This window comes from Gopherus evgoodei, chromosome 4 (genome assembly GCF_007399415.2).
Source record: "Gopherus evgoodei ecotype Sinaloan lineage chromosome 4, rGopEvg1_v1.p, whole genome shotgun sequence".
Taxonomy (NCBI): Eukaryota; Metazoa; Chordata; order Testudines; family Testudinidae; genus Gopherus; species Gopherus evgoodei.
This window is the reverse complement of record NC_044325.1, coordinates 141,207,608-141,218,496: the sequence shown is the minus strand read 5'-3', so window position 1 is coordinate 141,218,496 and position 10,889 is coordinate 141,207,608. Positions and strand designations below refer to the sequence as shown.

General features: G+C 53.2%; 1 protein-coding gene across 9 annotated transcripts in view; it reads right to left on the bottom strand.

Moving 5' to 3' along the window:
* Positions 1-2,943: 2,943 nt before the first annotated feature.
* Positions 2,944-10,889, bottom strand: part of SOX13 (SRY-box transcription factor 13) — a 91,329-nt gene continuing 83,383 nt past the window's right edge. For 8 of the 9 annotated variants that reach the window (XM_030561493.1, XM_030561496.1, XM_030561495.1 and 5 more), the window contains 2 exons: positions 9,433-9,649; positions 2,944-8,267 (listed from right to left, as the gene is read on the bottom strand). In XM_030561493.1, coding sequence (XP_030417353.1) covers positions 7,988-8,267; positions 9,433-9,649 — 497 coding nt within the window. In that variant the 3' untranslated portion in view covers positions 2,944-7,987. The remainder of the gene's footprint in view (positions 8,268-9,432; positions 9,650-10,889) is intronic. The other variant, XM_030561501.1, reaches the window with a different exon arrangement.

Genomic DNA, 10,889 nt, shown 5'->3' with positions numbered 1-10,889 from the left:
TGTCATTAACCATGTGTTGGGCCAGAGATACTGCTTAAGCAAGTCATGGTCTAGACCAGTGGTCAGCACGCACACCTAGGCTAACTAAGCTTCAGGTTCCAGGCCTGGTGTTCGCTTCCCAGCCTGTGTGTGATACTTCTCTGTTAGACCTTGGTGCTAGAACCCTGGCAGGCCTTTCAAGCTTTGGAGGTGTTACAGAGCTTTTTCTGCCCAGCACAAAATAGAGCCCTCATTAGAGCTTTTGGCAGCAGGCAGCCCTGCTCTTCCACCAAACAGCTCCAGGGATGGGACACTTGCCTTGGTGGGGAACGCCCACCTGCACACCCCTAATTTGGAGCAGGGCTTCACCCTGGGCCCCCACACCCTCACTGCAAAGCCTACCCACAAGCCTATAGGGGAAGCCACATTCCTTGCGAAGCAGTGCCACTTTGTGTGTAAATAATTAAATACGTCTGAGGCAACAGAAAGCAGCTGTGCTCTGCTACACTACCCACAGGGTGAGCTAGGGCCTCCCCCAGGTGCAGCAACTGCTCCTGGTCCATTGTACAATGGACCATGCACTGGGCTAGGTGCTTGCCTTGCCTGTGATATTGATCTGGCCACTTCACGTCCCGCCCCGTGTTTCGTTATATGTCCTGATTGTGCCAAGTTGCTCTGGGTTGAAGCCCTAGCGAGGTTCTCACCGTAAGGAATGTGTTCAGAGTGTGTCTTCCCTGCACAAAATACAGCTGCCCGTTAGCGTTTTTTGTGGCCCACAGCTCAGCCCTTCCTTCACTCAGGTTCAGGTCCCTCCTTAAATGTCCACACGTAGGAGTGTGCAGTGGTGCCTGTAGCCTGGTGCGTGGTGCCCAGGGCTGGCAGGACTCTCATGCTAGGTGTGTACATGCGTGCACAGAGCTTTTGTGCCTATTCAAAAGAGAACTGGACATTAGACTTCTTGCAGCCAGGTCCCTCACCTGAGCTATGGGAAGCCTATGTTTATATTCCTGCTTTGGACCAGGGACTTGAAGCCAGGTCCTCCACCTTTCAGCAAAGAGCTCAAAGTAAAAGGCTCCAGGGTAACCCAGAGCAAGGCCCCCTCAGTCCCTTCTGTTGAATGTGTTCCACTTGGTATTAAATGAACACACACACACACATTATATATATATATATATATATATATTTAGGCCAGAGAGAACATGAGAAACAGTTTGACTCTGTAGCCCAGTAGCGGGGGCCTCTGACCTGTGAGGTATCTGAGTCAGGGTCAAGTCCTTGCCTAGGGATGTGTGAAGCCACCTAGGTCTTGATGCTGCCGAGCTCCTGGCTGAGCGCCCCAGGATTCTTGAGTTCACTGTTTGCCGGTGGGGCCCACCACGTAGGTGAGTACATGGAGCTGACAGTAGGAGTTTTTAATGCACACACCTCTCTCCACCCCACACTTCAGGACACTCACCTGGGAGGACGAAAACCCCACTTCTGAATCCCTGATATTAGGGCCATGTACTAGCCATCAACCTTCAGGATACGCCCCGTCCCTCAGTCTCGCCTAGCTTTAACAAAGTAACATGTTGGGCCAGAGAGATTAACTGCCTCCCTGGCCCTACTGCTCAGGGTGCATCAAGCCGCCTTCCTGATCCCACGGAGTTTCTTGGTGCTGGGGCTCTCACGCTAAGTGTTCAGAGCACATCTACCATGCCCAGAATATAGCTGGATGTTTGAATTCTTGTGTAGGCAGCTCCACCCCTCGTCCCAGCAGCTAGGCCCCTTTCCTCCAATGAGGGACACCCGTCCCCATATCCCTGGTTTGGAGCTGGCGTTTTGTATGCAGGGAATTGGGGCAAGGAATGAAAGCTGACTTCTTCAGTGCCCCCAGAGAGTGCCCCAACCACTGGGCTAGAGCCACCCTCTCTCTTGCTCTGGCCCAATAGCTCTTTTATTATTTATAAAAAGTGGAACAGTTTCCCCAGGAGAGGCCTACCCTGATACCCTCTCACCGGGGGGCTAGGGCATTCTCCTGAGAAGCAGGAAATCTAGGTTCAAAATCCCTGCTGGAAATCAGCCAGAGCAGGCATTGGAAAACAGGTCTCCCACCTCTCATGCAATTGGCCTAACCACTGGGCAGGTGGCAATAGCAAGGTGGGCCTCTCGCTACTCCTAGGGCACAGGGCTGGCTCAGTCACAGAACTCCAGGAGCCCCTTCCTAGCTGACAACCCCTGGTGGCTTGCGGTGTCTCTCGTTGGGCCAGCGTTAGGCTCCCGCCCCCTCCTCCCTGTTTCCTGCAGGCTTAGCTCAGGGGCTCCCTGCGCAGCTTGCTGCTTTCTGTGAATACCTCACTCTCTCTCTTCATGGCCTGGTGGGGGGGGGGGGGGCAGCTCAGAGCTGGGAATTCACAGTCCCCTTTGTCAATCTTGTGCAAGGTCACCCAGCAGGCCAATGGCAGAAAGAGGAATAGAGACTCAGGCCACAGTTGTGAGAGTGGGCAATGCTGAATTTGGCCCCACTGAGAACAGCAGATATTACTTAGGAAGAGGTGGATATGCCACACTGGCTTTTGGGGCTGGGTGAGGAGCAAGGATCACCTTTCCACAAATTACTTTCTTTCCAAATAAAGACCTGCTGAGCCCGGTTCATAGGTCAGCAGCAGCAGCAAAGGCAAAGACTCTGGAGTGACTCAGCTCCACTCCGCCAAGGGACCAGAATTTCCACCGACATTTACATGCACGTAAAAAGCTTTAATACGAAGATTGTTTCACACTGACACCTCCTCTAGGGCTCACACAGGCTGGGGCTAGTGCATTGCGTGTACTAGGACTTTCATTCTCCCTTACCCTTTCCCTATGTCCCTCCCACGCCCCTACATCTCCACAACCCCTCTACCACCTCCCTACCCACCTCCTCCCTAGCTAGGGTGACCAGACAGCAAGTGTGAAAAATCGGGACGGGGGTGGGAGGTAATAGGAGCCTATATAAGAAAATGACTCAAAAATCAGGACTGTCCCTATAAAATCGGGACATCTGGTCACCCTAGCCCTAGCAGAGGTTCTTCATGCCTCCATGGCCTCTTCACCCATGCCAGACCCCTCCATTCTCCCTCATACCAGAGGCTTTGTGCTTCCCCATCAAGCTCCCAGCCAAGTCAGGGGCTGTGTGTGCCCCTGCACCCCCTTTCTCCCATACCAGGGTTCCCTTCCTTGCCCGGGATTATGTGGGACCCCATTCCCCCTTCTCCCTATACCAGGGTCCTGCATTCTCTCCCTCCTTGCCAGGGACTCTGTGACCACCCCCTTTCCTCACTGTTATTCCACACCGACTTCTGTTCAGCTCTCGAATCCGACAGGAGACCAGTCCCTGCTCTCTCAACCCCCAAGAAAGACTTCTAAAGAAATCAGGCTGAGAAGCAGCTGCATTAATTGCCAATGGTGTGATGTAAAAACCAAGAGAAACACAAGCCCCTGTGCCCAAGGGAATTAAACACTGGGTAACGCTTCCCCCCCCCCCAGACACCCCTCCTTATCATTCACTTTCATTTTTCAGACCCAGCTTGTGTTCCAGTCACACACACACACACACACACACACACACACACGTAGAAACAAGTGAAATTTAATAAACTGCAGCAGTTCCCCCCACTGCCACTAGAGGGCAGGGGGTGATAACGTATGGCTTGCACACTCAGCCCTGGGTTTCAAACTGTGGGGCACGCCCTGGTGTGGGCAGAGTGTGAGGACCGATTCCGTTTATTAATAACCTCTGGGTGAGCAGCAACATGAATTTCTGAAGGGGGCCACAGCACAAAATGTTTAGGGTTCCTTGGCTCCACCGCATCAGGCAGCTGCTGCAAGGGACAGAAGCTCCCTGGATAGGGCCATCGCATCCAGATGCTGGGCAAGCTGGTGACATTTGGAGCAGACCCCTCTCAGATTCATCAGCACAAGGGCACCCTCGGAAACCCACTGCCACCCAAGTGGGCAGCAGGACACCAATTTCTCAGCCGGCGACCTGCGGTGAGTCTGCAGCCAGAGGCTTGATACGAGGGTGACAGGTGGGGAGAAAAGGAAAATGAGGTGGGCAGGCAAGAGGTAGGAATAGCTAGGAGGAGACAGACAAGGACAGGACTTTGCAATGATGTCACCTGTGCTGACCCACGAGTCTCTCTGTCCCGGATCATGTCGATATTTACCAGGCAGTGTCAGCTATGGAGCTCAGGGAGTTGAGACAGGTGCTTTTACAGCCAAAGGTAGTGGGGCTGATCCTGGTGCTGACGACCAATCTAGACAAGGGGTGGAGGGTGCAGTGAAGAGAGTGCTGAAAGTGAGACAAGCAACGCCACGGCAGGAAAGAAAAAGCATCGGGAAGGACGAAAGTGAAGGAGAATGGGGGGGGGGGAGGACACGGAGGAAGAGAAGCTGCGTCCCTCTCCCCGACTGTGATGTTTCCCAAAGCAGAAGAGCCCAGATCTCTGCTCCAAAACACCCTCTTTATTGTGCCAAGAGGGGAAAAACAAAAACAAAAACCCCACCGTTGTAAACAAGTATGTGAAATATACAGGTTAAGTTACTCGGTGTCTTATAAACAAAATAAAGCTCTATCTATATTTACAGTCATAAAAAAACACAGCTGGTCGCCTGGGCACACCCGGGGCAGATTTACAAATCGGGGGGTGATTCCTACTTCCAACACATTCCTGCCTGTACAGTCCCCTTCCTCCCATCCCTTCCCCCCTAGTCTCACTAACCTAGTCCCCAGGGGCTTGTCAAGGACACCACAGGAGGGACAGGGGTAATAAATAACAGAGAAAAGAACCTTTACAGGAGCGGAGCCCTGCCATGGAAAAGCCAGCACCGGCTGGGTGGGTGCTGAAGGGGCTATAGGGGTTAGGGCAGATATGCCACCGGGCCTTTGAGGGTATCCTGAGGTTCAGCCTACACGCGCACACACGTTCCCTCAGTTCCCAACAGTCCATTTTTGCCCCTAATCTGGGGACCACTATTCACTCTCTCACATACACACACACCAATTTCTGACGCAGCAACCCGTGCTGCACCTACCTCAGGGTGCTGGGACCCCATATCAATACAGAGCATTACTAGACAGAGCTCTAGAGAAGCCCTCTTCCTCCCAGCATTGCTGACCTGTGCAGTCTTTTAGGAAGGAGACACCTTGCTCAGCCTGGGGATGCCCCCTGCCTGGGAGTTGTTGCACTGACACAGGAGCAAGCAAAACAAACCACATGAGATTAGAGGTTGCGAGGAACCAAGACCAAGCCAGAAAAGGGGCGCACGCCCCAGGCCGCAAGGGAAGTGCTGCGCATAGGTGACAGCGGTTGAAATATGGACAGCAGCAGGTGAGAAAAGAAGAAGAAAGAGGACCAGATCCTCAGCTGGTGTAACTCAGCAGAAGTCCATCGGCTTCAGGACAGCAATGCTGATTTCGACCAGCTGAGGCTCTGGCGCACAGTTCTTAAACTAGATGCAGAATCGAGCCAAAAAGTCAGATCAGCCAGTTGCTGCCATGCCTACCCCGGAGATTCAGGGACTCACCCCGTTTAACCCAGGCCTGCCTGGGTCAGTGGTCGCGCCATACAGGCAACCAGTTACACCGAAGTGACCTGGGGCAGCTCTTCTCCACCGGCCGCGTGTTCCCGATCAAGCTCCCAGGCTGCACTCCTCTAGCAGCCACCAGCTGGGGCGCCAGTGTCCGGAGGTTTGTACGCAAAGCAAACCCCCCTCCAGTAACGTGATCTGGACAACCTGAGGGGGAGTCTTTGCACAGCAGCCCTAAGGCCAGATCAGGGAGGGGATGGAGAAGATAAGCACCCACAGAGGACCACCTCCCCTCGCCGCCGTCCCCAGCACAGGCCAGGGGGACGCCCAGCAGCTCTTGCTGTTAGCAACCACCTGAGCTGCTGGGGGGCTTCACTCCCACTGCAGCCTGAGCCATGCTAGGGAAAGGAATCTGCAGGTGAGGAGGATCCTAGCTGTCAGAATGGACCTCTCCTTCCCACAAGCCAGGACTAGCTCCCTGCCTGGGGGCAGCTGGCTTGTTCTGGATGCTGTTTCAGCTCCTGCCACCAGGGAGAGCCAGGGTCCCATGCTAGGACCTGGTTTCCAGCCCTGAGGCGTAGCCTGTACCACGCACACTCCACTCAGGAGGATTTGCTTGGGGAGGTGAAGGGAGCACAGCTGGCACGTTCGGTTGCGACAGTGGCTGGCAAAGTCTGTTGGCTCAAATGGATTTGCAAAGCCGCAGGGGAATCCCAACCCAAGGGTCCCCGTCTGGTACAGGCACCGGTAGCCAATGCAGTGCCGCTAGGACAGGCCGGGGCTCCGTGCCTGTCCCATGCCGGGAGCTGAGCCCTCTGCAGCAGAATGCCCCACCATGCCACTGCAAGGAAATGGGCAGCAGCTTTATTTACAAACTGGGCCAGAGCTGTCAGGGGGATAAAAGGCTCCTCCGAGACCTTGGCTCTTACTCATGCTAGTCAAGAGCTAAAAATGGCTCCATGGGAATTTACTGGCAGGGTTCAGCGAGCAAGGGGGGGCGTGAGAGAAAGACAGTCCCGAGCGAAGGAGCGGGGGCGAGGGCAGGACAGGCTGGCACACGGACTGAATGAGGAACAAGTGTTCCACCCAGACATTAGTTTCGGAGAAATGAAAAGGCCCCAGAGAGCCTTGCTGAATGGTGGCGACTGTGTTGCTGCTGCTGCAGCCCCTGCAGTTGGCAGGATCCCGAACAGGTGAGGATTCTCCTCAGCTGGCTGCACAACAGGGCCAGGATGGGGGGCTGGGGAAAGACAAGGGACAAAGGTCTGCCCAGCCGCTGGGGTCTTTCCTTATTTAACCCCCGCAGAGCCAGGGCTGCCCAGAGGCAAATACATTTGTAATACTGGGGTGGGTTACGTTTTCCAACCCTTTTTCCCCATCCCCACGTCATGTTAGCTCAACGGCAGGAGAGTCTTGGCAGGCGTTTCCCATATGGTCTGTTTGTAGCTCACTTGGGACCCTCCACCAACTGCTCCATGCCCCAAGCGGGCCTAGATCTGCAGTCCTAGAGAGGGGGCTTCCATGAAGCGGGTTTGTTCCCTAGCCAGCAGGGAGCCGGGAGGAGTGGCGCCCATCCCCACCGAAGTGGGGGATTCTGGGTGGACCTTGGTGGCTAAGGATAAGAGGGAGTGGGGGAAAGCTCCGTGCTCAACACGGCTCCGCCGAGGGGAGTTGGGCTCCTCCACATCAAGCTAACCATGCAGCACCTCTCCTGCAAGCCAGTCTTTAAACCTCCTGTCACTCATGCTGGTGAGAGGACTGCACAGGAGGGAGCCAGTAACCGATGCCACTGCAACCTCTGGAGGGAGAAAGCTGGATTCCATAGGGGGCAGCTTCTGGATCCGCTGAACAGTAGCTTCCCACTCTCCCCACGTTCACAGCCCCACCATCCTAGATCTGCATCCCCTTCTCCTTTAGCTGGCTTTCACTAAGCCTTGAGATTGCTCTGCCCCCATGCTGAGGGGCCAGGCACCTCCCACCTCTGTGCCACAAGGAAATATCCAGGTGTCAGCTGGGTGGCCAGGACCCACTCATGCCAAGCAGCATCTCCGTGGCTGCTTGGGCAGATGCACTGCACAGTAGGGCTGGCACCTCATCCTTCTGGGTGTGCAAATGAGCCAGGGGCTGCCCCCATGCCACATGCGTTGGCACGCACACTTCCCATTGTCCCCTGCACACCACTATATCCATCCAGCACAGCCCTGCATGCCAGGCCATTCGGGGGGGGCCAGGGCGGCCTTGCTGCAAAGAGCTCTGCACGCAGAGGGGTTCGCCAGCGACCCCGAGTCTAGTCATAGATCAGGGAGCCATGCTGTGATGGCAGTTCTCCCTAAGCCCCCATTCCCACCTCCTCCCCATTCAGTCAGGTCTTCAGTTCCAGCCCCACGTGGGGAAATGCTGCAAAATCTGCTTCTGCTCCCCACTTCACACATGCGCGCCCCACCCTGCCCCCGCAGTTTGCTCAGTCTGTGAGCACCACCAGCTCCCCATCGCTCTTGTCCTCGCCCTCGGAGTCCTCGTCCTCGCTGTACCGGTACATCTCGCCATCCGCCACCGAGTGCCCATCCTCCCCGCCATCACCCTCTTGCGACTTGAGGCTGCGTGTGTTGACGATGACGGGCATGTTGGGGTCCATGCTGCGGGGCAGGTAGTGCTCCACCAGTGGTGGAGCCAGCTGCATGCCCATCGGCCTCTGGTACAGGACATCCGACGAAGAGGCTTGCATCTGACTGCTCTGGGGCCTGCAAAGCAGGAGACCACATTCACCGTCCCTGGGCATTACAGCTGGTTGGGAAATGGACTCCCACCCTCCCTTGGAAAATTCCGATGAAAATGAAAACAAAAAAATTAGGCTTGTTGAAATTTTCACCAGAAGATTAGAGTTTTCAGTGGAAAAACCCAAAACAGAAATACTTTGGCCAAACACAGAAAAATTTCAATTAGGAAAGGCTGCCACAGTGTCTCATGGGAGTTGTAGTTCTGGTGTCTCATGACCCCATTTTCTTTTGTAGGTTGGGCTCCCTCTTTGGACAACAACATCTGCCATGATGCACCCTGGACTCTCCTCATGGTGAGGGAGGCAGTTGCCTCATGGGAGATGTAGTCCAGCTGTGGAGCCCAGCTCATAGGGGAAACTGAACTACATCTCCCATGAGGCACCACAGTGGCATTTTTGAACCAAAATGTGTCAGTTTTCAAGTGTTCTGTTTTTTGACGAAAAATCCAAAATGTTTCTCAGAAAGCAGAAACTTTTCATAAAAAATGTCATGTAATTGAAAACTCTTGTTTTCTATTAAAAACAGTTTTAAGGGGAAATTACTGACCAGCCTTACTGGGGATTCTCTCTTCATTTTGGTCTTTCTGGCCCCTAGTCCCTTTGAATAACCGCTTTTCTCTCAGCTACTGTATATACTGATAGATATAGTGCAATGAACTGGCTACCATGTCTGTGCCCCACTACCCTCTACTGGATAGGCTCATCTGTGTGTCATAGAACCCGTAACTGCTAACAGCTAATGAAGAGTCTCCTTTCCAACCAATGGTGCTTCTAGGGCATGAGGATGTGGGGTTCCATCCTCACACTACACCCAAAATAAGTTCTTAGTGGCCAAGGTATGTAACACAATGACTACTGGTAGATTCCCAAGGATCCCCATGCCCTGGACATATATTGACACTGCTAATCATGTTCTGTTGATCTAACCCCCACTGCGATTTCAACAGGATGCAGTATTGCTTTTTCACTTCCTGTCCTAAACTTCTGCGCAGCACTGCTATGCCCTGTGTTCCACCCCAGTGTTCATTGCAATTCAGCAGCTGGCAGCTACAGAAAAAGGCACTTTTTCAGGCGGAGGGGCGAGCGGGGAAAAGCAGGCATACAGGGACCAAAAGAGATGGGAGCCTCACGCTATCAAGTAGCCCTGCCTGGTGTCTTGCCGTCTGTTCCTCATCAGTGCCTTGTACTCGCCCACACGCAGCCGCTTCCCCTCCACGATGCAGGTGCGCTTTGGCCGCGGCTTGTATTTGTAGTCAGGATACTTCTCCAGGTGCTGCCGGCTCAGCCGTGCCTGCTCCTCGTAATATGGCTGCTTCTCTTGGTTCGTCATCGATTTCCACCGGGACCCTGGGAAGAGAGAACACAAGGCAGAGAGATTCACAGAGCTGTTATGTTTGCCTTTTGAAACTCCCCACCACCCATGACCATCACTAGGGACAAAACCCAGGTCCTCCAATGCCATAGCATAGGCCTCTAACATTTGAGCTGGAAGAATAATCACGTTAGCTAGTGGGGTAGTAGGCTGTTATCCACTCATCTGACATGCCACTTGGTGCAGCACAGATTTTCCAGCACAGTGTGTTACACCTTTAAAGCCATCTCTCCTGAAGCCACACAGGCCACGTGGAGGGAGGAAGGCATTAGATAAGGACTTTCACAATCTTCCCCAAACTCCCAGAGCATCCACAGGAGCAGCAGGGATATTTCTTCTCTCCACCTCTGGGTTTGAGCAACAACAAAGTGCCTCACAGGATAAGTAATACTCCAGGAGTGCTCTCAATGCTTCACAAACATTAATGAACCTCTCCATCCTCTTCAAAGGTCAGTCCATATCCCGCATTTTACAGATTGGGAAACTGAGGCACAGAGCTTTGGGGGAAAGTGATTTGCCCAAGGCTGCACAGTGAGTCTGTGTCAGAGCTTGGAAAAGAATCCAGGAGCCACAGTGCTTTAGCCTGCCACAGTATCAGTCCTTTCCTTCAAAATACCAAGACTAGTGGTCCAAGCAGCAGTCTGGGAGCAAGGCAGCCCAGGGTTCTAATCCCAAATCCCTCTAGAGCCTTAGGCTAGTCATAATTTTCCACTGCCTCAGTTTCTGCATTTGTAAAATGAAGAGAATACTTCGCACACAGCACTTCCCATCTGTCAGATGCCTCACACACTGCTGGCTCTGTAAAATTAACAGTCTATAATAAAGCATCTCCGCTTTCCTGGGAAGTTCCAAGTTTAGATAACCAACTAAATTAAATAAATCAATTCTTCTTTGGAGAAGGCTGCCATTAAGGATAAGGCACTGGATGGAGACTCAGGAGATGGGGGTTCAATTCCTGGCTCTTCAAGAGCCTCCACCTTGGGCACATCACTTAGTTCTTGTCTATGTGGGAAAGTTTTGCTGGTTATACCAGTATAATGTGGTTATACCTGTCTAACTCCCAAGTGGACACTTATTCCGGTATAAGAGTGGGTTTTTCCATTTAGCTTAAACCCATTCCTAACTAGCTTGAGTTAAACCAAAATAAGAGAATCTACACAGGACTTTGCACCAGCGTAACTGAATCCATTTAAATTAAACTGACGCAATTTTCCT